Genomic DNA, 26,658 nt, shown 5'->3' on the forward strand with positions numbered 1-26,658 from the left:
TTTTAAGCAAAAGAACAACACGATCGGGTTTTGACTTAGGATGATGGAAAGGGGAGGCTTCCTCATGCTCTGCCTCTTGTGCATCCACAAACCTCAGTTCTTTCGACTCTGGTTCTTGTCTGGAATCCTCCCTTCTTTCAGCTCCAAATTCCTCCGCCCTGGCATCGTGTCTTGGCATCATCTCTTGACTGCAAAGTCGTCTTGACTGTTCCCCTGCATCCCCCTGGCCCTTTGCCTCACAGCACACAGTGATCTTTTTACAAAAGAAATTGAGCCATGTTGTTCTCCTGCTTAAAACCCGCCAGCGGCTTCCCATTGCACGTACAAAGGATCCTAACGGGGGCCTGCAGGCTGTCCCCCCTCTGCCCCGTCTCACACCACACCCACCCTTGCCCACGTGATCCCACCACGCTGGCTCCTCTGTTCTTCCAGTGAGCCAGGCTCACTCCTGCCCCAGGGCCTTGCCACTTACTTCTCCCTCTGCCTGAAAAGCTCTCTGCCTGTTGCTCCTTTCCCACCTTGAAATGCTCAGCTTGATATTCCTCCCCTCCGAGTCCAGTCCCTAGCAGGTCTGACTGGCTGAGATTGGACAGCTACAGAATCTGGGGAAATGCATAAAGCAATTCTTTGCGAGCATTGAGTGGCAGCCGAGGCAGGGCTACAATCCTGGAGGGAAAGGATGTACATCAAGGTGAGCTCCATTTCTCCCTGGATTTCTCTCTGGAGCATTTTCCAAAGCCTGGGTCAGGAGTGGAGCCCAGGCCGTGCAGTGGTCCTGCTAGATGGAGGGCTCAGAGGCTGGGGTTCAGAGGCGCTCTGATATCTGGGTCTGGGGAACAAAGTAACAAGAAAGAGAGAGCCTGGCACTGCCCTGGAAATGCCCCCTTGGGTCCTTGGCTGAATCCTAAGCTGAGCAGCATAGTGTGGGACTCTGGGGCCTCGCAGAGGAGAGCAACTGGTCGGCCAATTGCTGAAGAGACCTCAGCGGTCGCACACCGTCACCAAGTTGGCAGACTTTTGGCCAAGCCCCAGTTGAGCGTCCTCGGCAAATACTCAGGGGCCTCAGCTGCTACCACTGAAAGTCCAGGACCCAGGAGCAAGGTCCACACCATAGGAGGACAATCAGGCCCTAGGACGGGGTTGAAACTCACATACACCTGCACAGGAATGATACGGTCTGCTGATCATCCCACTACCTGCCAGAGGAAGACACACTCAACATCCTTTAGAGGGAGCTAATAATCAGGAGTCTCTACCACATCTCATCCTACACGATGTCCAACATACAAAAGTTTTTGAAAATTACCAGACACATGAAGAAGATGGAAAACGGGACTTAACCAAGAAGATAACCAAAGATCAACCAAACAGTTGATAAAAACAGACCCAGAGAGGGTTGCCTGGGTGGCGCAGTCGGTTAAGCGTCCGACTTCAGCCAGGTCACAATCTCACGGTCCGTGAGTTCGAGCCCCGCGTCGGGCTCTGGGCTGATGGCTCAGAGCCTGTTTCCGATTCTGTGTCTCCCTCTCTCTCTGCCCCTTCCCCGTTCATGCTCAGTCTCTCTCTGTCCCAAAAATAAATAAAAACGTTGAAAAAAAAAAAAACCAGACCCAGAGATATCTAGATATTGGCATTAGCAGACAAGACCTTCAAAATATAGGAAAGATTGGGGTGCCTGGGGGCTCGGTTGGTTAAGCATCTCACTTCAGCTCAGGTCATGATCTCATGGTCTGTGGGTTTGAGCCCCACGTCGGGCTCTGTGCTGACAGCTTGGAGCCTGGAACCTGCTTCGGATTCTGTGTCTCCCTCTCTCTCTGCCCCTGCCCTGCTCGCACCCTGTCTCTCTGTCTCTCAAAAATGAATAAATGGTTCATTTAAAAGAAAATGAACCATTTAAGAAAAGAAAAGAAAAGAAAAGAAAAGAAAAGAAAAGAAAAGAAAATGGTTCATTTAAAAAAGATTTTTTTAAATATAGGAAAGATAGACAAAATGAATGAAAAGATGGGAGTATTTCAATAGAGAATCAGAATCTCTTTCAGAAGGATAAAATGGATATTCTAGAGCCAAAAAAATAGAACAAATGAAATGAAGAACTCATAGGATGGAATTATCAGAAGATAGGACACAAGAGAACACAGGATTAGTGAACTAAACACAGGTCAATAGAAAATCCAAACTAATGCACAAATATTTTTTAAAAAGGAAGAAACAGAACAGTTTCAAAAGATGTGGGATAGAGTCAAAAACTCTGGATATCCAGGAAATGAGAGAAAAATAGGACAGAACAACATATCTGAATAAATAACGGCCCCAAATTCTCCACACTTGATAAAAAAAACCCTCGAATCTACCATTTTAAGACGCTCACAAAAATGCAAGCAGGATAAATATAAATAAAACCACACCAGGCACATCATAGTCAATTTGCCAAAACCCAAAGATAAAAAGGAAATCTTAAAGCAGTCAGAGACAAAATAACACATGTATTTCAGAAAAACAAAACCAAGCAAAAAAAAAAAAAAAAAAAAAAAAAAAGGACTCGGATAAAAACAACCAATTTTTGAACAGAAGCTATGGGAGCCAGAAGGCAATGCAATTAGATCTTCAAAGGGCCAAAAGAGGGGGAAATATCTGCCTACCTAAAATTCTAAATCCAGATCCTCCCAGAAGAAATAAAGAAGTTCTTCGGACAGAAGGAAAACAGATCCCCAGGACTGAATGCACAGCACAGACACGTGAGGACATGTGGGGCAACATAGATCATTGCTTGCTTTAAACAACAACAGTAACAACGCCTCGTGACATTTATTAGACAGAGACATAATATACATGCTAAAAATGAAGAAAAGAAGAAAGAGGAATGGAGATAAACTGTTAACATTTCTGCATTAATCATTAATAATTATTCACTTATTTGGGACTTCTGCATTACCTGCTAAAAGTACCAATGTAAGGTACATTTAAATAATTAACAGGCACACTTTGAAATCTCTAGGGCAAATACTGAGAAAATGAGGAACAGAATGAGCTAACGGAGAAGAAAAATGAATAACAGAAAATATTTATGAATACCAAAAGCAAAGGCCAGAAAGGAGAAACAGAACAGAACAGACAAAGAGAACAAAAACCCAATTCTATCATCACATGCGTGAAATGTACGTGGACCGAACACCTGAACTGAAAAGCAGAGGCTGTGGAACTGAGCTAAGTGAAAACACACCCGTCGCATGCTATTTCGAGGATGCCCATGGGTTGAATGCAAAAGGATGAATGGTGTACAAGAAGTTGAGGATTCCATGAAAACACTAAGGGAAAGAAGCTGATGTGCCTACTTTAATGTCAGACAAAGTATAATTTGGGCAAGAAGGCTGAGAGATAACGAGGGACCCTTCATCACGATCAAAGAAATCAAGTCAGCAGGAAAACGTAATTTTAAGTCTGCGTGTATCTTATAAATAGTTTCCATGGGCACCTGGGTGGCTCAGTCGGTCGAGCGTCCAACTTCGGCTCAGGTCACGATCTCACAGTTTCGCGAGTTTGAGCCCCGCATTGGGCTCTGCGCGGACAGCAAGGAGCCGACTTCAGATCCTCTGTCCTCCTCTCTCGTTCTCTCTCTCTCTCAAAAATAAATAAACGTTAAAGAAAATTCCCAAATATATGAATCAAAACTAATATAACGCCAAGAAGAAATACACAAATGCACACTCAGAGATTGCAAACGTATCTGTGTAAATAACAAAACACATGGACAAAATGTTGGTGAAGACACAGAATATCTGATTAGCACAGTTAACCACCTTGGACTGATCACAATCCTCAAGAACTCTGGAATAGTCACTCCTTACAAGGACCTCCAGGATACCCAAAATAGACTATAACCTGGTCGCTAGAACAAATCTCAAACTTTAAAACAACTAAAACAATATAGTGTATGTTTTCTGACCACAGTGAAATAAAACTACAAATCAGTAACGAAAACATAACCAAAAAAGTCAGCAGGTGCTTGGGAACTCAGCAACACGTTTCTGAATAACCCATGGGCCAAGAGAGACGCCGCAAACAGGAATTAGAAACTACTTTGAACCAAATAGACATAAAGCACAACATATCAAAATGTGGGGAACGTAGCTGCAACAGTGCTCAGCGAGCATTGCAAAGACTTAAGTGCACAGATCACAAAAGAAGAACCTGCTGAAAATCAACGATCTAAGCTTTCAACACAAGACGCAAGAAAAAGCAGCCAACTAAGTCAAAACAAAGGGGAAGAAAGGGAGCGATTCTGTAAACAGAATCCGGTGAAATAAAATACAGACATACAATGAAGAAAATCAGCAAAACCCAAAGAGAATCCTTTGCAACGAATGACAAAATTGCTGCAGAGAGAGAGAAAGAGAATATGGGTCAAAGGGCTCAATGCTAGATGTCTTAACAGATATGCAAGACCACCGTGAGAGTGATGAGCATTTCTTCCTGCGATTCCTGAACATCGATTACCGTCCACACGTGTGGACAGTGACTCAGGGAAGCCCATGTCTTGGCCAAATCACAGACGTGGTTAAGTACAGGGCTGGGTTCGACCTCAGAGTGAGTCCTAAAGCCTCTGTTCTTTCCATTGTCCCTTTCAAGACCCAATGCAGAGCCTGATGGAGGTGTTAGCCAACCTATGGTGGTGATCGTATTGAAACATATAAATGTTTCAAGTCAACACGTTGTGCACCTTAAGCTTATACAATGTTATATGTCAATTATATCTTTAAAAGAGAGAGAGAAAGAGAGAGAGAGACTCAATGTGCAGAATTAGGACCTGGACTGCTTGAAAATCTCCTGGATCTGAAAATATGAGCTCTTTTCTTAAAAAACAAAAGAATTTTTTTTAATGTTTACTTATTTTTTGAGAGAGAGACAGAGTGTGAGCGGGGGAGGGGTAGAGAAAGGGAGGCACAGAATCCGAGGCAGGCTCCAGGCTCTGAGCTGTCAGCACAGAGCCCGACGTGGAGCGTGAACCCACGCTCTGCGAGATCATGACCTGAGCTAAAGCTGGACGCTTAACCGACTGAGCCTCCCAGGCGCCGCTGAAAACGTGAGCTCTGATGTTAAAGCTGAACACGGCCCCCTCCGCCGCCATCCCACCCGACACCCGTCTAAACAGCCTGAGCAGAGGGGCAGGCTTGTGTCTCAGGTTGTGCACAGGAAGGGGCCGTCCGGGTGGGAGTCCACCCTTCCTGCGACCTGACGGCCCAAGTTATTTAAAGTTCCCTGTGCCCGCGTTCTCGCATCTGCTAAATGGGGACGATGATCGTCCCTCCTCCGAGGGCTGCTGGACGCTCACCTGAGGAAAGGGGACGCTCCGCACTCTAGAAAGTTAGCAAGATGATGAGAAGGCACCGATTCGAGATCAACCTACCTGGGGGCCGTTGCTTGCCCTCAGAGCTCGCCCTGGGTCTGCAGAACACCATGGTCTTTTCTCCTGCTTTTCCAAACGTGCTTCTTTCGCTCCTGGTCCGTCGATGTTTCCTCGCGGGGCACTGGATACCTCGGCACTTCCCCCCACCAGCGACGAAGCGGCTGAATTGCCATCATTTCTGGAATTCTCCGTGCGTAAGGAAGGCCCCATCCACCTGCCAGCCAGACCCGGTTTCTCCTCCAAGGGCGGCCCGTGGGCTTCTGCGGTCAGTTGCCCTGACAGCTGAGTCACCTGCACCCCCCTTTCCACAGCACCCTCCTTGCCCCCCGCCATCTTGCTTTCCCCCTGCGGACCCTCCTCCGCTCTCACCAGGCGGCCCCCAGCTGTGCTGGCCCCCAACGCGACTTCTGTCTCCAGGACGCGGATCCTGCTCAGAAGATGGGCGTTCTCCCCCCTGAAGGCCTGGACCGTGTCTTCTATCCCCAGCACCACGCCCTTCATCAGCTCTTTGTAACTGACCCCGAGCTCCGAGATCAGCGCCTTGAGCTCCCGGTTTTCCACTGTGACGTGCTCCATCACACCCTTGGATTTTCTGGCGCTCTCGGCCGTGGCTCTCTGAAGCTGGGCCAGGCGCCCTTTCAGCTGTTCGTTCTCCTCTTCGAGCTCGGAGATTTTGCCGTAACTTTTCCCGTTGCACTCTTCCAGGTCAGAAACGACCTGCCGGTATTGGGCCAGCTCCCGCTTCAAGAGCGCGATGTCTCCGACCAGCACGCTGTTGTCCTGTTCGAGGACCGCCATCTTGGTCACATTTCTCTCCCTCTCTTCCTCGAGGGCGCACACTTTTCGACGGCATCTCTCTCGGTCGCCCCGCAGCTCGGCGTTGTCACGTAAAACTTGGCTTCTCTCTCGTTTCAGCCCAGAGATGAGCCGGTGAAACCTTCTCCTCTCTTCTTCAAGGGCTCTCAGTGGCTGGGAGGGCTGGTTCCCACCCAGCTCGGAGGGCCACTCTGGACCCGGACCCACGTCATCTGAATCAGGCACCATCCCCGGGAGAGCGGTGCCGGTCCCCAGGACCTCCGTCCCGCCCGGTCCGACCTCTTCGTCGGTCCCCCCGGGTCTGACCTCTCTGGCCAAACAAATATCCGAGCCCTGGTTTGCCAAAGCTTGCTGGGAGTGAGCATTCTCCGGGGGGCTGTGCTGTTTCCGACCCAAACTCTTGCTTCCTCCAGCCGGTGGGGAGGTTGGCCACCATCGCCCCCCACCCCCACGCTGCAGGATGGAGAGTTGCTGGGAAGAAGCTTCTGCCTCCTTCCCAAATTCGTCTCTTCTGAGCTCAGACCTGTCAGGTTGTTGGCTCAGAGCCCACGGATCACTTGTAGGTTCAGTTCCCCTGGGTGGAAAGGCCGGCCGGGGAGACACTGTCAGACCTCCCTCTGCCACCGGGGAGAGCGTTTCCTGGTGCTCACGTTCCTCGGGGCCAGGCTCCCCTGGGACATCCCTGTGGCCCAGACGAGACCCTTCTAGAGGCTGTGCTTTCTCCTCCTTCTCTCCTTGCCTTTGGTCCCCAGGGCTTTCCTCTTGCAGATTCAGAGCATTTGCAGACCACACGAGCGTTTCCTCCTCGCCCTGCCCTGCAAGGAGCTGAGTGCCTCCCGGACTTGGCCTCTGGGAGCCCTGGGCCCTGGCTGGGGGGGCCTCTTCCTCCTCCGGTGACGAAAGCCCTCCCTCCCTCCGCCTCCTACTCAGGGGTGTGGGACCCTCAGTTGACATGGAGGCCTCCTCCTGCAAAAGAGGCCATGGGAGCTTTGGCCTGGGCCAAGGGCAGGAGACAGAGGCCTGGGTTTCTGAGGCCCCGTTCTCGACCGGCTCGCCCTCTGGGGCTCTGACGCCGTCCCCCGGGCTCGGGTTGTCTCGGCTTTCCTGACTTAGCTTGCTCTCGTCACCAAGGTCTGCCTCCTTCCTGCCCCGACTCCTCCTCGCCCCCCGCTCCTCGGTTCTCCACTCTGGGGGCCCTCCTCCCTCCTTCCAAGCGCCTTTCACATCTCTGGGTGACTTGAATTTGTGACTTGAGATCTGGGGGGGCTCGTGGCAGAGGGAGGCATTCTGGCCCCTTCTCCAGTGGGGATTCCGGCAGGTGGGTCCTCCGGCTCTGGGAGCAGGTGGGAACCTGGCGTCCAGCGTCCGTCGCATCTGGGATTCTTGTGGAGAAGCCTCCCGGAGCAGGAGCAGCGGCGGCAAGGAAGGGGGGTCCCCGGCCAGCCCCCAGGGAGGGAGTGTGGACGTCTGCACCAGGACCTGGGCAGCTGCTAGCCTCTGCTCCGAAATCCCGGCCAGCTCCACGGGGAGGAGTGAGCCATCCCTGTACTGGCCGGGGGGGCGGCCACAGATGAGGAGAAAAGTCTGCACATCCAAGCTGGGCTCAGCCAGAGTCCGCTAAGGATGGGAAGAGAAGAGAAGAGAAGGGAAGGTGTGAAGCGGCCCCTGCCTCTCTTTAGTCCCCCACACCTCTCAGACCTCATCTCCTGATGCTCTTGGTGCTTCCTCACCCAGCCACACGGGCCTCCCTAGCACACCAAGCCTGGTGCCACCCCAGGGCCTTTGCACCTGCTCTTCCCTCTGCCCAGAATATCCCTCCCCAGATCCCCTCGTGGCTTACTCTCAATCGATGCATATCTCTGCTCAGACGTTACTTCCTCAAGAAGCCCCTGACCGTTTCCCCACACGGTTCATGTTCTCTTTTACTGTGCCCCCCTCCCCACATCCCGCTGCACATCTCGTGGGCATCGTCTAACGCCCCTCAGCCCTGCGTGTCCAATACGGTAGCCACAGGCCACCGGCCACCGGCCACATTCCAAGAGCACCGGACATTTCCGTCGTCGTGGGAGATCTAGGGGACAGGGCGGGGCAGGGGCCCTGGGCCTAGACCAGTGCCGGCCCGCAAGACATGCTAATTCAGTGCATGTATCCAGGGAGGAGCCTGGGCCAGTTCACAGGCTGGGCTGGGGAGGGGCTGCTAGGAGGGAGGGGGGCCTGGGAGGGGCAACTTGGCTCCGTGCAGCCTTACTGACCCGTGGCCCCGGGCTGGGGACCTGCCCACTCCCCACCCAGGTCTCAGGCTGTTACAGTGCATCCCCTCGAATCTCCCTCTCAGTTAGTTCCAGAACGTTCTTCCAAGCCCTTCTTGAGCCCCTTCTCCCGCCGCCCACGCGCAGTAGGGCTGGAGCCCTGGGCTGGCAGAAAGCCTCCGACCTCACCCGTCCACGGTCAGATCCTGGGACGTCTTCCAGGGTCTCATCTGTGGCCTCCAGGCCTGCCACCACAACACAGGGGCCTCGCCCGGCCCCAACACAGTCCCAGGAGCAGCACGCCTCGGAGGGCTGGCCTGGGAGGCAAGAGGACCCCAAGAGTTAAAGAGACCCTCCTAGGGGTTTTCTCACAACTGTTGCCAGTGACTGAGCCCCCTGCACGTGGGAGGGCCCGGCTCTTCTCACGGACTCACGTCCTCCGAGCCCCAGAGACAGCCAATGGCCGCAACCTGCCAGGCGAGGAAACCGAGGCTCGCGGATGGGGAATGACTGTCGCCGATGAGCAGCAGGTCGGGTCTGGAAGCCACCTGTGCTGACCACAAAGCTCACGCAGGTGACGAATACCTGTCGTGAGACCTGCCTCAACCCCGCCCCCTCGTGGTCGCACGGGGTGCTGATCCCCTGCCCCACCCCCAGCCCCGCACAGCTGGCATGCAGACAAAGGGGCTGACGCTAGACTTCACCACCAGACCGCCCCCCTCCTCCTTCTTCCATGGACAAATCGGACCTGTTTGACTTGCCAGCTCTGCTCCCCAGAAATAGAATGGGGGGGGGGGAGAGGGGGAGCGTCAGGGGGCCCATCACCGGCACCGCTGGGTGTAAGTAACCCTCTCGTCTGCAAACTGCATTTGGCCTCGGAAGGCTGTCCGTAAACCACAGACAGCTAGTTGGACATCGTGGCTTTGGGGCTCCCCAAGTGCAGCGGCTTTTGCAACAGAGGCTCTGGAAGCCGGGCCCAAGACTGTGACCAGACACATGGGTTCCCATGAGGGACAAGTTAGGGACAAGGGGCTCTGAGCCCTAGCAGCTCCCAGACCTCACACCTGTCTCACCCCTGAGCTGTCAAGGCGGGGTGGGGGGGTGGGGGGGGACAGAATAGTCGTTACATGGTCTTCTGCAAAGACATCCCCTCCCGAGACACCGGCTGCCCCGTGCTAGGACAGGTGTCACCTGGCTGGCACCCTTCTGAGGGCGGAGGGAGTGAGCCTCAATGTCTAGGTGAGCCCACGTCAAGGACCTTGTCTGGACATCGCACACCCTGATCCCACCTTCTCCGGCTGTGTGGCATCGAGCAAGCGACACTACCTTTCTGAGCCTTAGCTTCCCCTCTGCAGAATGGGGCAGTCACCCCCCCCGCCCCGCCCCCGCCCCGGCACACTAGCATGTCCCGGGCGAGCTAGCCCGTCAGCGGAGGTCCACGCAGGCACCCGACGCACCCACAGCACCCACACACCTGCTGAGCTTCTCGGGCCAGGGGCGCCGTGGGAGCAGAGGGTGGTCTGCAAGCCTCGGCTTCGGCAGGCATCCAGGGCGCCCTCCCCGGGCAGGGCCAGTGGCTCGTCCTGAAGCTGGCTCAGAGCGTCCTTGAGGAAGACACAAGGAGGGAGCTGGGAGGATGCTTCCTCCAATGACTCGGGAGGGAGCCGGGTCCCCGGCTGAGAGCAGAGGACACGAGGCCTGACCCCGGCCCCAGTGCCCTTGGTCCGAAGGCCAACCCCCCTCCTATTGGCATGACTCAGTTCAGCAGACGACGAGGTGTGGCACTCGGTTCTCCGAGGAGTGTCTGTCCGGCCAAGATGCCCCCGGGCTCCCTAGAGTGGCACCACAGGCTCCCAGTGCCCTCTCCTTCCCGAAGGTCCTGTGAGTCCCCCCAGCAGAGGCAGGTGCCTGCCCCGGGGGCCCCAAGCAGTCCTGTCCCTCAACCATCAACAAGTCCCAAATGCTGCAGCCACGGGTCTCCGGGGGACACCCCTCCCCTTGGCCTCTCCCAAACGGCAAGCCAGCTGTGCGGACAGAGCTTCCCTGAGCCGGCACCCGCCCTGCAGGGCATCGTGCAGACCCAGCCCAGCGCCGATCCACCATCCACGAGGGGCTGGGGACGGGCCCCCTCCAGCTTCCCACGGCCCCCACTACTTGGAACCAGGTTCTAATGGGCGCTGTTTGCTTCTGCCCCTGCTTCCCCACTAGACCTTGAGTCCTTCAAGCCTTCCACTTGGCCTCATGTGCTTGGCGCCCTCACCTTGGCCTGGCACACATTAGGTGCTTAATAAATGTTTGATGGACGGATGGGCAGAACTTGCAGAAAGACAGGTATGCAGCACTTATTCAGCAAACACTTATTAGGCTCCGACTGTGTGTCCGGTGCTATTCTAGGTGCAGGGGTAACAGAGGAGAACAGGTAACATCGTCCCCCTGTCCCCTGTCCCCCGGCTGCTCACCTGCTCTCAGCAGAGCCCTGCATCGACACCTAGCCAGGCCTCCTGTCCCCCCACATCCCACTCACAGTGCCAGGGACCCCCTAGCTTGCACTCTCACACCTACAAGGCCTCCCGTGGCTCCCCCTCCCCAGGCTGGGATCAGTTCAAGGCTGCCATAACGCACTGTCCTGTCGGGGTGGGGGCAGGGGGGCTGATACTCCTCACCCTGGTTTCTGCTCACGGTGGCCTCCCCGCCCCTCCCCAGCCAGCTTCTTGCCTGCCTCTGCACATCTGCATATGCTGTTCCTTCTGCCTGGCTACACGTCTTCCTAGGAAGGACAGGGGTTGCCCGCACCTCTCTCTCTCTGCCCCTCCCTGCACACCCCGCTCAGCAGCAGAGCCATCCCGGTGAGATGGAAACCAGATCAGGTTGCTCTCCTGTCTCGGATGTCCCACGCTTCCCGCTGTGCAGAAAGAGGAAACCGCTGCCTGGCCCCACTGCCCCCACCCTCACTCTGCTCCTTAAAGGGACCCTTCTCCCCGCAACCCTGCCTCAGAGCCCTGCACCCCTAGTGTCTGCTGCCTGCCTCTCTTCCCACCCCTCTGCCCGGCTAACCTGCTCTTCTCTGGGCTCCGCGTAAAGGCCAGATCTTCAACGAGGGCTTCCCTGGCCCTCCCCCAAATCAAGTCCCTTCCCTCCCTCAAGCATCTTCCGCTCACTCTCTGGGTTTGGGACCTCCCGGCTGTCTGTGTGATGTCACGTCCAGCGTCCTCACAGACCAGGCACCTCAACCCTGGCTGCACCTTAGAATCCCCCGGGGGCTTTGCCACAGAGCAGGGCCTCGGCCCAAAGCCCCCAAAGCCAGGGGGGCCTGGGCGCCGGCCTCGTGTTCCGCGTGTGGGGTTTTGATTTCATCAAAATCACCACCAGAAAGAGGGGGAGAAGAGGAAACGGAGGAGAGAGGAGGTCGTGAGAAGAAGAGGAGGGAGCAGGATGGACAAAGGGAGACAGAGGCTCCACGTGGAGGCGAGCAAGAGAGCAATGGCAAGGAGGAGGGAAGAAGGGAGGAGGGAGAGCCGGGAGGGCAGCGTCGAAGGCCAGCACCGCAGCTCTGTTTGCTTCTGTTTGGGTTTCGTTCCGATACCCAAGTTGACTTCAATTCGGTTCAACAAATACTTGCCGGGCCTCAGCTAAGTGACACCCTGTTCTGGAGCTGGGGACACTGCTGCGGATAAAACACACAGACCCCCCTGCCTCTGGGAGGCGACTTGGTGGGGCAGGGGGACATCCTAGAAGAAGGTGCTACACGCCCTTCATTTCACAAGTGACCAAACCACGGCTCAGAGAGGGACAGTGGCCGGTCCAAGGTCACACAGCACACACGGAGGGAGAACAGAACCAGAGCTCGGGTCTCGAACTGGGTCCGGGCTTTCTCTGCCCTTCCCTGCCTCCCCACCCCCGCTCAGTCTTGGCAACCCTTCCTGCCTTTTGGTGCTCGGGGGGAGGGGGGCAGCGGCCCCCAGTTTTACGTGGCTTCAGCTTTCACATGCAATTATGGGGAAAGATAAGCAAAAAAGAGGAAAATGAGGAATACAGAGCTATCCGGACACAAACACGATCAGTGTGTCGGAATATATCCACCTGGGCTTTCTTCTATGCAGAGACACTTAAATTCTTCCAAAAGTCCGTTTCTACAAAATGCCCATTTTTGCCTCATGCATTTCTCATTTGATGATATGGAAGGATCATCTCCCCACAAGTTCTCCTATAACGTGGTGTTTTACGGCTGCCTCATAACCTCTGACAGAAGGGATGCCTTAACTTACCAAGTCAGGGCCTTCTAATTGTATATTTAGGTTGTTTCCGATTTTCACCAACTATAAACCGCACTGGGGCACTTTTAATATTTGACCAGTATTCAGAATAAAATGGAACCTTTTGTGTATGTGTATTTATTCTGTAACTAATGGACTTGATCTTTCTGTGGAAGACCACCAGACATTCGTCTTTCCTTTTGTGTTACTTGCATGTCCGTGGCTCTGCTGTGTTTTATTTTTTGACCCTACCGGCCCATGCTTTAAAGCCCTTGCTGACTACTGGAGTCCCAAGTATGCAATACAGACTTCTGCACAAGTGAGAGCCAGAGCAGGGAGGGGGCTGCCTGGAATTTGAACTTGCTGCACAATGAAACGATTCCTGTAAACGCCACCAGGGGGCGCTCTACCCACACTGCCGGGGCAGAGACGTTCTGGGAGCTTCCCACGTTCTTGATGACCAGGAGCTTGATCTCTGCTCTGGCATGACATTTTTAAGTGTGTAACTTTTCATCTCCCTGCACAAGCCCTCCCTCTAGTCCAGACCACAGCCCCTGGGCTGTCCCCTGCTGTAGCAGTCTATGGCCCAGGTCTCCCCTACCTGCCCCTGTGTCTGTCTCCCCTATAAAATTTCAAAGAGCGGGTCACCCTTCTAGCCCCGGTGCCCTTTCTTGTCTTGCAAACCACAGTCCTTTTAAATTTCCTCTCACCCGTGCCCTGAACAGAAACGCTCTCCCCAAACTCCTCCCCAGGCCACGGTTTGTCATTGCAGTGGCCCATCCCTTCAGGGACCTGGGCCCCAAGGGATTTGTTCTGGAAACTGGATGGTGTGTGATCCCAGGCCAGTGGCATGCCTTCTCTGGACTGTGAGGCTGGGTACAAGGACAGGGGGATTCCTGCCTGGCTACCTCCCAGCGCTGATGAGATCCTGCTTGGAAAAGCGCTTGTAAATACGAACCAAATAAAACACCTTCCCGTGACGGTTCACTTCACCATGACCCAGGACGCCCAGGGCACATCACAGGTAACCACTGGGCTGTTGAGGGGGTGGCTCCCCGATGACGGGTAACTTTTTATCTCATGTGCTTCCCCGGAGCTGGACGCCACCCGGGGTTCCCAGTGCACTGCCGTTGTGAGGCCGCCCCTCCGGCCGGGATTTTCCATTTTCCATGGGCAGCGGAGCAAATCTCTTTTCGTGGTCGCTTGCCCACTGAACCGCTAGCTTGTCAAGCACCTCCCGGCCATGGTCAGGGCCCGGGGTTCAGGGCTGACTCAGACGAGGAGCAAACACCAGCCAGGCCCTGCACAGTGAGAATTAGGGCCTCCAGAAGTGGGTCATGGCACTACAGGGGCACTGAGGAGCGAATGAGCTGGAGCTCAGGAAAGTCTTCTTGGAGGAAGTGGTATTCCCAGTGAATGGAGAGAGGGTAGCAAGGGTTTTTAGAGCAGCCAAGGAGAGCAGGTGGTAGGAGCTTCCAGAAGCAGGGAAGGCTGCAGGCTGCAGAAGCTTCTAGACACAGGGAAGGCTGCAGGCTGCAGAAGCTTCTAGACGCAGGGAAGGCTGCAGGCTGCAAGAGCCTGGAGCATTCAGGGGCCTGCAGGAGTTCAGTGTGGCCAGGACAGGGTGGGGGTGGGGGGCTAGTGGGCAATAAGCCTGGAGAAGGAGCCCAGCCTAGAGTGTGGGCACCTTGAAGGCCATGGGTAGGAGGTTGAACTTGATCCCAGAGTGACAGGAGCCAGGAGGTTTATAAAAGGAGATTATTTGGGGGTTACCATGCCTATGCAGACAAAGGTGCTGAACACCTGCCTATAGCTCTTAGCCCCCCCTCCCCCCCACGGGCTCCAACCCCTTTGGAAACATACTGTTGGCTTCTGGAAACCACACACGCATGCCATGTTCTCAGAACTCTGCCTACAATCCTGTAGGAGTGCCGCCACGGGCCGCTGAACTTGATACAATTCTCCACTGAGACCTTGAAGGTCAACGTGTGGCTGGGCAGTTTTGTTATCAGTAGGTTCTAGCACTGAAATTTTAAACCTCAGCTATACTCCCCTGAAAGCTGGTACCTGGCTGGCATTTTACGCCTCCCCAGGAGCCCTCTCCAGATGGCCATTTTTGACCCCAAAATGCCCCAAGTCGGGGTTGGCTCTGCCCTCTGAGAATAAGACAGACCCCGGCAGACTGTCACACCCTGTGGCTCTGGGTCCAGCCCATATTCTTTTTTGAAAAATATTTATTTACTTCTTTTGAAAGAGAGAGAGAGAGAGAGAGAGAGAGAGCAGGGAGGGGCATAGAGAGAGGGAAACAGAATCCCAAGCAGGCTCCAAGCTGCCAGCACAGAGCCTGACACAGGGCTGGAACCCACAAACCGTGAGATCGTGACCTGAACCAAAACCAAGAATCAGTTCAACCGACTGAGCCACCCAGGCATCCCCAGCCCCTATTTTAAATGCCAGGGTCCCCAGCAGCGACCCACAGACTGACCGTCAGGCCCCTTCCTCAGCCCCACCCCCTCCACCTACGAGGTCTTGTCATCCTGTGCAGGCAGGGAATTGTCATAGGAACTTTCCCAGCCCCTGTCCTGAGCTAGGGCCCAAGCCAGGCGGAGGCACCAACGGGACACCCATTAGTACTGACTACTATACCACCGACCAGTAAGTGCTGGAGAACAGAGCATGGCACTCAAAAGTCCAAGAAGCCTGTGGGGGCACAGCTCCTGCCCCACTACTTAGCATGTCCGTGACCCTACTATGAGGTTATGGCCTCTCCGTGCCCTCACTTCCTCATCTGTGAAGTAAGGACAAAATAGTGCCTCCTTCCTCAGATGGACTAGACGAGTGACAGCTAAAGAGCACGGAAAATCGCACATGGCATAAAGATGCCATTGCCAATATCCACCCAGGCAAAGCTGGCCATGCAGCCCGTGTCCCTGCCACCTCGCGGGTCTTCACGACTGTTTGTCCAGAGGGGTACTTGTTATGGATTGAATTGTGTCCTCCAAATTCCCAAGTTAAAGCCTTCCTCTCCAGTATCTCAGAATGTGACCTGATTTTGGACATGGCGGTAGGGAGGTCTTTGCAGATGCAACCAGTTACTATGAGGTCCATTAGCGTGACTGGTGTTCTTAAAAAGGGGGACGTTTGGGCACAGAGACAGACAGAGAGGGGAGATATGCCATCAAAGCACAGAGGGAAGACAGCACCCCCCAGCCCAGGAGAGGGGCTCGAACAGACCGTCCCTCACGGCCTCAGAAGCCCATGAATCCTGCCACCGCCCTGACCTTGGAGGTCAAGTTCCAGAACTACTTTCTCAACCACTGCGTTTGTGGCAGCTCCAATAAATGACAATTTCCGTCCAGACACGATTTATTTTCCAGAATTACAATAAGGTGCCAATATAAAAATGTACACTTCTTTCCTTTTATCTGGCGAATATAATAGAGGAAGAATGAATAGACCACACAGAAGAGAGAAAACGGGGGCAGAGGGTTGCTATTTTCTTTTTTTAAAAATGACCACAGAGAAACTCATTATTAAAATGAGCCAAGCGGGCTGCCCTTCATTCCCTGAGAAAACGTAGCACATTTAAAGGTCTAGTTAATTTGAAAGAGATTTAGCTTATCCAAAGAAAAAGTGGATTCTGTGTGTGTGTGTGTGTGCGTGTGCGTGTGTGTGTGTGTGTGTGTGTGTGTGTGTGTGTAACGAGTGATCTTCTTTCGGTAAGGTTGCTCACTGATTTTTCCTTAAATGTAATTTGGAGGGAGGCAGGATCCGGAGCTCTTGTAAGGAGCTGAGTTAACTCTCCCTGCCAGGGAGGCAGGCTGGTGCAGGAGGAACAGAGCACTCTGGACTCCCATCAAACCTGGATCGGGCTCCAGGTCCGCTTCCCACTAGCTGTGTGACAACAGATCGATGCACTACCTCTCTGAGCCTCAGTATCCTCCTATGTGGAGTGGGGATACCATTAGTACCCACCTCACCACCTTCTTGAGCACTGAATGAAAATAATGCCTTTGAAAAACCCCCAGGAGGGTGCAGAACACAGGGCAGGAATAGGTTAAACGTGAGCTTTTACTCTACTGTCAGTCAAATGAAAGAATCAATGTCCAATCTGCTCTTGTTTGCAGATCGTAAGAAGTTCGCTCAACGTCACACAGCTAGTCATTAAGAGAACCAGAAAGGGACCCAACGCTGTGTGCATAGTCCTGCGGACCCCCTGGGTGATGATGCTCGCCCGAGGCTCCAAAGAGCCCCCGGACCTGGGCCCTGCCCTCAAGGAGCTCACAGTCTAAGGAAGGAGAAGTGAAGAAACATGGACGGCACTCGCCACCAGGGAACCGTCCCCACCTTTGGAGTTGTGTGGGAGGAGGGAGAGGGGGTCATCATCTTCGGAAGGAAGACTTTACGGGCATGTGGCAGTTACATAACACGCACACCCAAGGGACTCATGTGGCACGGGGCCTGGCACACAGCCAGGTCTTGTTAACAGCTGGACAGCTGGACGGACAGGAGGGAACAGATGATGAGGGATGAGGGGTAGCCGGCTCCCAGTAGAGTGGCTGGATGGAGAGGCGGACAGCCAGATGGTGGGGTGAATGAGATGATGGAGCATGGGTAGACAAGCAGATGAATGGATGTGCAGGCACATGGGTGAACTGGTGGATGGGTGGACGAGAAGGTGGACAGATGGGCAGTGAGGTGGCTGTGCTGAAGAACGGGTGGGTGAAGGCACGTGACTGGCTATGCAGATGGGTGGGTCAGATGACTGATGGAATGAAGGATGGATGGATGGGTGGGTGGATGGATGGATGGGTGGGTGGGTGGATGGATAGATGGGTGGGTGGGTGGTGGGTGGGTGGATGGAAGGATGGGTGGATGGGTGGGTGGGTGGGTGGGTGAGTTGATGGATGGGTGGGTGGGTGGATGGGTGGGTGGGGGGATGGGTGGATGGGTGGATGGGTGGATGGGTGGGTGGGTGGGTGGGTGGGTGGATGGGTGGATGGATGGATGGGTGGGTGGATGGAAGGGTGGGTGGATGGATGGGTGGATGGGTGAGTGGATGGCTGGGTGGGTGGATGGCTGGGTGGGTGGATGGCTGGGTGGGTGAGTGGATGGATGGATGGATGGGTGGGGCTGGTGAGGCTGGATGAGTGGATGAAGAGGAAAACTGGGGGACGGAGGCGCTGGTGACTTGCAAGGGGCTGTAGGAGAAAGAGAAATCAGAAAACTCACTGGTGCCTTGGGTTGCGGCCACTTACCGGGCTGCACTGACCGGCAGAGGCAGGGCTGCGCGCGCTCTCCCCGGCGGCTTGGGCCCCCAGCTCCTCTCGCAGGCTGCGGTTTTGCTGGGCGAGGTCCTCCACCTGGCCCTGCAGGCCGATCTCCGACAGCTTGAGCTCGTAGATGCAGCAGCGAAGATCCTCCAGCTGCCCGCGGAGCCGGCGTTCCGTGGCGCGCTGCTCCCGCAACCGGCGCGCCGCTTCGTCCCGCTCGCGCTCGCCGCGCTCGGCCCGCGCCTGCAGGGCGCGCAGCTCCTCGGCCTCCCCACCGGGGTCGACCGGGCCGAGGGCGCGGGGGCCGCGCGCGGCCGGGGCGTCCAGCTCCGCCAGCAGGAGGCCGGCCGCGTGACAGAGGCGCCGCACGTCCCGCTCCAGCCGCCGCACCTGCTCCCGCAGGCCGCGCTCCTGCTCGCGCACCAGGGCCAGCTGGCGCCGCTGTGTCCCTCGGCAGCGCTCCAGGGCCGCCGCCTGCCGCCCCAGCGCCTCGTCCTTGCGCCGCAGCCGCTCCCGCAGCCGCCGCAGCCGCCACCGCTGCCGCCTGGCCGCGCGCTCCTTCTCCAGAACCTACAAGTTGGCGGTGGAGTGAGGGCGTCAGGAAGTCAGCCCCGCACACCGTGAGCTCCCCGGTGGTGCTTGGAAGGAAACTGTGCACTGGGCCGGGTGGGCATCAGTTGGTGTGCACAGGGAGGCCCGCACTGGTGGTTCCAGTACCGAATACCTCGCACCACTTTATAAAGGGCTGCCTCCTGGACCCGCCTGGGTTTCCCCGCTTGTACCCAGGACCTCCCACATCTCTCCATTTCCATACCCCTCAAGCGTTCACGTCTGGCCCTGCAGAGGTCAGCCAGCCCTGGCTTCTGGCTGCTGAGACAAACCACAGCAGCCGTATTGGGAATACCCCCCAAGAACTAGGTACGGTTACTCCCCCCTTGGGATGCTCATAAGTGGCTTGTTTCATCATCAGTCTCCACAGCCAGGATTCCAACCTCCGTGTACCTGAAAGGTCTGGAGAACACAGCTCTCTCTGTTCTTAGACCTAGCCTCCCTCCGGGCCCTTGAGCTGTGAGCTGGACTGGGGTGACCCAACCACTGGGTCATGGGAGTCACCCGGGAGTCCTGGCCCAGTTTCCAGAATGAATCGATCACAAGGGGTCGAACTACTTCTATGTGAAGCTCTCTCTCAGCCACCCGTGCCTGCTGTCGGCCGGGAGATCTGGTAGAAGACAGAACTGAGTGTGTGCGGAAGACGAAACCTGGGGACCGCTTGGCACGCTTTGTTCGACAGCTTGATTTGGGGGACGTGGGGCAGAGAAACCTGGAGTCCGATTCCCCGGGAGGAAAACTGTCCCCAGCTATCCCGTAATCGGCGGTGCGTTATCCCCTAGATGGGTCTGCCTTTATGGGCTTTCAGAAGGACCACAGGTCACTACAGAAATGAGATGGTTTTACACGCAAATGCTTCCTGGGAACATTGACGCAACAGGACAAAACTGCCATCTGGCCCATATTGGGCATAAAGAGCACAGAGAACTCGTGCACGCACCCCTACAAAACTTGCTCCGAAGTGTGGGCATCTCTGGGGAGAGGTTCGGGGTTAGGGGGGCTGGGCTGGGTGGTAGCTGGGGCAGGCGATCTCAGAGGGTCCCTGGGCAGAACACCTGCACCACTCTGACTTTGTGCCCCTCATCTGGAAGTGGGGCTCCTGACCGGTCTCCCCAGGAGCATACGGGTTACAGGAGACAGTAATAACGAGATGCGTGTAGAAAAGGCGTGCGTCCCACACAACTGCTGGTCCCGCGGTGCCTCCGAGCCCCCTGACAGCACTGTCCCTGCTTGTCACCCTCGTCCTCTGTCTCCCGTCACACTGGGAACGACTCGTGACTGCAGAGGCTGTGGCTGACTCGTCTTGGAAAACCTACATGTATATCGGGCACGGCCCCAAGCGTATTTATTGAAGTATTTTCCACGGAGAGGTGGCATCCTTCCTGTTGGGAACCCACACGGCGCACTACCTTTCACGCGAGTGACGGCATGCTAGGAGCTGAGACGGGCAATCCGCTGTACTTTCTGCACCCAAGTTCAACGCAGAGGGCAAAGCAAAAACTGCCACTCGTATGTCTCCCTGGCATTTCGAAGGCGGATTTCCGCTCAGTTGAGCCCCTTATCTTTCCGTGCTCCACGTCTGTCTCCGTGAAGGCCGACATCGGGGCTTTGCACGCGTTTGTGACAGCTCCCCACGCTTTTACAGCTTGCCCCTTTCCACGCACACGTGTGCCACTGAAACAGAAGTCTCACGAAACAGCCGTCCTCCTTACACACGTCGCGCCCTTTCTTATTTTCTAGTCGATCCCGTTTTGGGAACTGGTTTCCCACCACGCTGCTGGGCCGTAAGCGGCAATCAGCGGAAAGAGCCTCTTTGAGGGCCCCCTGTGGCTGTCCTGGAAGGCCTTCGTTTCTGCCTCTGCAGTATTTCCTCACGTGCCCTGCCCTCCAGCCTTCATCATCGCCCCCGGAATATTTCAAGAAAGGCTAATTAATATTCATGAAAGGAGCCGCTGTTATTTACTGTGACCGTTGTCAGTGTTTAACGCGTGCCGACTCTCTTAACCCACATGACAGTCCAAGAGGGTTGGTCCTATAATCATTCCCATTTCACAGATGAGGAAACTGAGGCCCAGAAATCGCAGCCAGTGAGTGGCAGAGCCAGGGCTTGGCACCAGCTGCCTGCCTCTGGAGCCCACCCCCTTAACCACCGACTGTTTGTCCCACGCACCAACCTGTCTCTCTGCCTCCATCATCTCTGTCTCCCACTCATCTAGAATAATTTTCCCCAAACCCCGTCCTGAGCCTCTCCTGCTAAAGTTTCCTAAAGCCTGCTCCTCACTGCAGTCAATATTTGGTTCACACCCTGGCCCTTCTGGAACCCTCCTGTCTCACCAGCGCCCTCTCCCGTGCCCACGCCCTCTGCTCCGGCCCCGGTACGCACTCTGCACTTCTGTGCCTGCGCACAGGCTGTTCCCCATGCTCCACGTGCCCTTCCCACAAGGGCCAGGTCAGATGGCTTCCTGTAGCTTCCTCCTGCCCCCCACCCCATGCACCCACACCGTGCCTGCACCCTCCTCCTGGCACCTGGCGTCCGGTTTGGGCGTTACCTGTTTCCTATCTGCGTCCCCACCTGCGTGCCAGCTCCTGAGGCCGGGGACCCTGCATCAGTCATCACCCGCTTGTCCCCAGGCCAGAGCTGGCTTCCCCGAAGTCAGTTACAAGGGCCACAGAAACGAACTTGAGGCCAAAGCTCCCGGTGCGTGCGCGGCCCCTGCACGTCACCCAGTGCTTTCGCCAGCCCCCTGCCCCGCCCCCCCCCCCCCCCCCCACAGATCCCAGCCAGGACCTCTGTGAGGCTGGCAGGGCAGGACGGCGATCCCGCTTTATAGATGGGGCCCGCCGAGGCCCAGAGAGACCACGTGACCCTGCCCCAGGCCCTGCAGCTCCCGCCTGCACCGTTGCAATCCAAGCACATGGGGTCACCCTGCTGGATGGAGAAACCAGTAGCGGAAACAAGGGGGAGGAGAGGGTACCTGGCTGGCAAGCTCGTCCCGCAGGGCTTGGAGCTTCTCCTGGGCCCGGGCAGCATCGCTCCTTTCCTGCAACACGCGGGCATTCAGCTGGTCCACACTCTGGAGGAGCTGTCTCTCCGACAGCTCTAGCTCCTGGATTCTGCGGCATTGAAGCGGGAAGATGCTTACTCAGGGTGCAAGTGTGGCCGGAGAGTTTCACAGACCCTGGGACCAACCTTTGTGGGGTTTTTATGGGTTTGTTTTTTTTTTTGGTCATTGGGCCAGTTTGATATTCTGACAATATCACACTGTGCGAAACATTCACACATATTTAAGATGATTTGGAACGCTTGCAAGATATCTGTCGAACAATACGGCACCATGCATCGAGAGTCTTAAACGCATTCTCATCCCTGAGCCCGTAATCCCAAGTTCAGTCGACACCAACAAAGAAGGGCTGTGCCATGTGGCCTAAGAGCTTTGTGTCGTGTCAACCCATCCTACGTTAGCAGCCTGCAGGTAGGTTCCCTTACCCCTACTTCACCCTCAAGAGAAGGGAGGATCAGAGAGGCCGGGCAACTTGCCCGAGGTCACACAGCATCCTAGAGCCCAGTCTGTCTGACTCCTAAACTCATGCTTTTTTAACCCTGCGCTCTGTTGACCCCCGCGCGAGCTATAACCTTTCAAATCTCTTCCGAGGAAATGAATGAAATTCAGAAAAAGTTTTCTGCAATTGAAATCATTCATCCTGTATTACTTACGACAGAGAGAAGGTGGAAACGGCCTAATAATTAGGGACGGCTCAGCCACAGGAAGCCTTTTCTTATCATCCTGGGGAAATGTGGAACTTGTATCGCAGGCCGGGTGTGAGCCCCGACCGCAGCTCCGTCCGGAGGAGGTGCACAGGAGAATGGAGAGAAACCCAAGGGGACAGGCTGGCCCCGCTGGGACCCCAGGAACCACAAAGACTGCCCATCTCCTGTTCGTGCCTGGCTTCCAAGTCCCCTTAATGTGCCACTCTCCCCTCTGAGACAGAAATCCAGGCAACACGTGACAAGTGCGTTCATAGCCCACACCTGTGCACACCTTCACTCCTCGGCCCACGCCACACAGGGCGGCCTGCTCCGCTAGGACAGACTCTGTCTGTGCTCCGGGGGGAGGACCCAGCTTTGCTCCCTGACCCGGCCGGCCGCTGACCAGCCATGGGGCCTCACCTGGGGTTGTTCCCCACCGTGACCCACAGTCTCTGCATCTGTAAGACAGAGGCACTTGTGCCTGGCTCGGAAGGGTTATTGTGAAGAAATGAAATGATGCATTATTATTCCTAATGAGGACAAGAGCCCCCTCTCCTGCCCTGAGGCCCTGGGGAAGGCTCTCGTAAGCGACTGAAGAGGGTGCGCCCCTTGTATGGATTGTAATCAGGTTCCTTCCAAACCGAACCCCAGGAATGGCCCCAGGTTAATCAGTCAGAGTCAGGCCGAGCACTCGACTGCTTATAAAATGTAGTGATATGGGGGCGCCCGGGTGGCTCAGTCGGTTAAGCCTCCAACTTCGGCTCAGGTCACGATCTCGCAGTTTGTGAGTTTGACCCCCGTGCCCGGCTTTGTGCTGAGAGCTCGGAGCCAGGAGCCTGCTTCCGATTCTGTGTCCCCCTCTATCTTTCTGCCCCTCCCTCCCTCTCCCTCTCTCTCTCTCTCAAAAATAAATAAAACATTAAAAAATGTGTTTTAAATGTGATATCTGAAAGGGATCAGAAAAGCCTCTCTTTCCATTTTTTGAGATCGACCCAGAACACTAAAAATGAGGCAATATTTAACTCTGGTATTATCCCCATACTTGAAGCAGAAAATGACTAATCTCACCATGGCAGGCTGAATACTGGCCCCGCAATATATCCGGGCTCTAATCCCCGGCACCCATGAACATGGCTTGAATGGCAAGAGACTGTAGCTGTGGTGATGTGAAAGGCCTGGACACCATCTGGGTGGGCCCTGCCTGCCGTCACAGGTGTCTGTCCTTGCAGTAGGGAAGCAGAGGGAGATTCCCAGGTGACCCCTGAAGCTAGCCGCTCATCTGCTGACTCTGTGGGTGGGGGGAGGTGCCGGGGGCCAAGGAATGCAGCTGTGGATGCTGGAAACGAGGAGGGAGCAGATTCCCCCACGGCTCTCCCCACGCCTTGACATTGGCCCCCGGGGTTGTCGCTGTAGGGCTTCAGCCTCCAGAACTGTCAGACCATCCCTGTGTGTTGCCTTAAGCCACCAGGTTTGTAGAAATTTGTTTCAGCAGCCCTTGGAAACAAACACGCCCACGAATACGAAATAGACAATGAGGTGCCATTTTCCCCTGGCGACCAGTTATGCAAATATCACTACGCAGAGCTGCAGACTGCTTGCTATGAAACCAGGGGCACCACAGAAATTGCGCCCCCCCCCCCCCCCCCCCCCCCCGCTGCTATTACCACCCTGGGCGGGGCCACTGGGGTTCAAGTCCCAGTCCCACCCCCCACCACCACGTGGCTGGAGGGGAGTGACTGTGGAGAAGTCACTTAACTACCCCACGCCTTCCTTTCCCCATCTATAAATGGAGGATAATATTATCACCTCATTTTGGGTATCCTCGTAAGGATTAAATAGAGGCGATTTAACAGTGCCTGGAACAGAGTAAGCACTCAGTGGCTAGCTTCTGTTACTTCTGTTGCAGTTTGGTTGGAAATGAACAGGCAACACTGATGTGGCAATAAAGATGGGAGGGGCTCTTCCTCAAATTTCTAACAACGCTTCATTATTTTTATAATAAATGCTGTTTAATTTTAGCTCTGTCCTCCAAGTGAAGTCCAAAGACCAACCTTAACCGTACCCTAGCAAGATGAAACCCACGGTGCGTTCGACCCCCGGCTGCAGCTCTCAGTGACCCTGGATAAGGTGGTTTGCCCTCCCCAGCCTCTGGTCCCCGCACCTGCAGGATGGTGCGGCCCACCTTCGGAGAACAGAGGACGTGTCCTGCATTACATACAGGCAGGTCCAGGATGCCTCCTCCAGGATGGCCTCACCCCAGGCCCCAGCCGCAGAGGCCCCCCTCCTCCGCATCGCTCATGGTGCCCCCAGGGCTCCTCGTCTCTCCGTTGCATGGAGGGATCTCCTTTGGCAGACGTTTTCCCACCGTTTTCCACAGGCTCAGTGACTTTCTGGCTTTCACTGCCCATCTTTCTGGAGAAAGATCTGAATCCACACCGTGTGTGGGTTACACTCTCTCCAGGGCCGGGGCCCTACCATCCCTGGGTCTCAACCCCCAGGGCTTATATTATGGGCTGATCTGCGTCCCCCTCAAATTCGTATGTTGAATTTGAGGACCTCAGACAGTGACCGTATTTGGAGACAGCGTCTTTACAGAGGTAACTGAGTTAAAATGAGGTCATATGGCTGGGCCCTGATCCAGTCTGACTGGTGTCCTCATAAAACTAGGGGATTAGGACACAGACACGAGAGGAATGACCATGTGAGGACACAGGGAGTGTCCTCAGAAGGAACCAAACCTGCCTGTACCTTGAACTTGGACTCCCAGACTCCGTTAGGCCCCCCAGTCTGTGGTACTTTCTCAGAGCAGCCTGAGCAAACTACTATAACTTAGCACATGACTCTTGGGTGGGCGAGTGCAGGCTGTAGAATCATGGGTGAGTGAATGAATGAATGAATGAATGGACAATCACATAGAGTACCAAGCCAATCTTTCTGAGACGTGAGTTTCTCCACGTAAAAAGCTTTACAGGAGGAAACAAAAAGGAAATCACGTGTAAATACACATTGAACAACTCGCCTTTATTAAAAGGAAGGAAAAGACAAGAAAACGGTGACGTCCCAGACAAATTCAACACACTTGGCCGCTGGGATCTCGGTGAACCCGTCAGAGTGGAGCCCAGCCACTGCTGTCCTGCGTTTCCAGGTGTCTCCCCTGATATGCACGCAGGACCCCGCCTCACTCTGCGGGCCTCGGTGTCAGAAACTGGTCAGGAAAGAGCACGGGCCTTGAGAAGGAGCCGGGCTCACATACCCAACCTCCAGACCACGTTGGCTCCATCAGGGGAACAGAGCCCACCCCCGGAGGTCAGCAGCGAGGGACAAGTGCAGGGAGTCTGCTGCGAAGGTGACGGAAGAGCTAAAAGGCCAGACGCGCCAGACAACGGAGAGATAAGCGACCGGCAGGAGCCACTCCGGCCCCTGCGTCCCCCGAGGGACACATGAGGAGGAAGCAGGGACGCTGGGCCACAGGCAGGGGAGGACCGCAGAGGAACCCCGGGCATGGCGGAGGCACCGCTGGCCCAAGATGTCACCCGGAGAGGGTGGCTCCCCGCGGTGGCTCCCGTTGGCCGGACCCACTTGGAAGCCTGAGCTGGGAGCCCGGGAGACTGCGGGCTCAGCCCGAGACGCACGCGGAGCAGAGGACGGGAGGGAGCGGGGACCCGTGCGGGTCGCAGAGGCAGCAGGCAGGCTGCGTAGCATAGGCCGGCCGCACCCCCGGCCACAGAAACGATTCGACCCACCCATCTAACACGGTTACGGGGCTCGGATTCCTTAAGTACACAAGCAAGAGGTGCAAACGCCGTATTTACCTGCTTCTGAGCCTGGACTCCGACATCACGTGCTTGTCCACAGCTGCCAGCAGCTTCTGCTCTGAGGATTCCAGCTGCTTCCTGAGCACGCCCGCATCCGTGTCTGGGCTTCCCGCTGCCGGAAGACAGCCGGGCCCCTCACCACCGTCCTCTACGTCCTGGAATACCCAGCACGTGTCGATCTTCACGTCCACGTTCATCGCATCAAACCCATCGCTGCCGGGGGCTCTGACGACGTAGCTGAAGCTTTTCTTAGTCCGCCCTCTGGCTGCGGGCTCCATCGCGTGCGTAGTTCACGGGTCAAGACTTCATGCCATGAAGTGGGTCTGCGACTCTGACTTTCTGGAGATTTCCCGGAGGCCGCGGCGCCTTCAGGTTGTGCGGGACAACACCCTTTGAGGGGGGCAAGAACGGGTGAATGATTTATGAGTATTTCTGCGGCCTTGGGTTTCACCGGCACACACATCATACAATATGAACGAACACCTCTCGTT

General features: G+C 55.6%; 1 protein-coding gene across 1 annotated transcript in view; it reads right to left on the reverse strand.

Annotated features, from left to right (window-relative positions):
• Positions 1 to 26,658, reverse strand: part of CB1H4orf50 (chromosome B1 C4orf50 homolog) — a 52,218-nt gene that overhangs the window by 21,744 nt on the left and 3,816 nt on the right. Inside the window, 6 exon segments of the mRNA XM_047857623.1 lie at positions 5,386 to 7,837; positions 8,659 to 8,786; positions 9,944 to 10,073; positions 17,981 to 18,565; positions 21,580 to 21,718; positions 26,165 to 26,557. Of these exon segments, the coding sequence (XP_047713579.1) occupies positions 5,386 to 7,837; positions 8,659 to 8,786; positions 9,944 to 10,073; positions 17,981 to 18,565; positions 21,580 to 21,718; positions 26,165 to 26,445 (3,715 nt within the window). The 5' untranslated portion in view covers positions 26,446 to 26,557.

Source organism: Prionailurus viverrinus, chromosome B1 (genome assembly GCF_022837055.1).
Source record: "Prionailurus viverrinus isolate Anna chromosome B1, UM_Priviv_1.0, whole genome shotgun sequence".
In the NCBI taxonomy this organism is placed as follows: domain Eukaryota; kingdom Metazoa; phylum Chordata; class Mammalia; order Carnivora; family Felidae; genus Prionailurus; species Prionailurus viverrinus.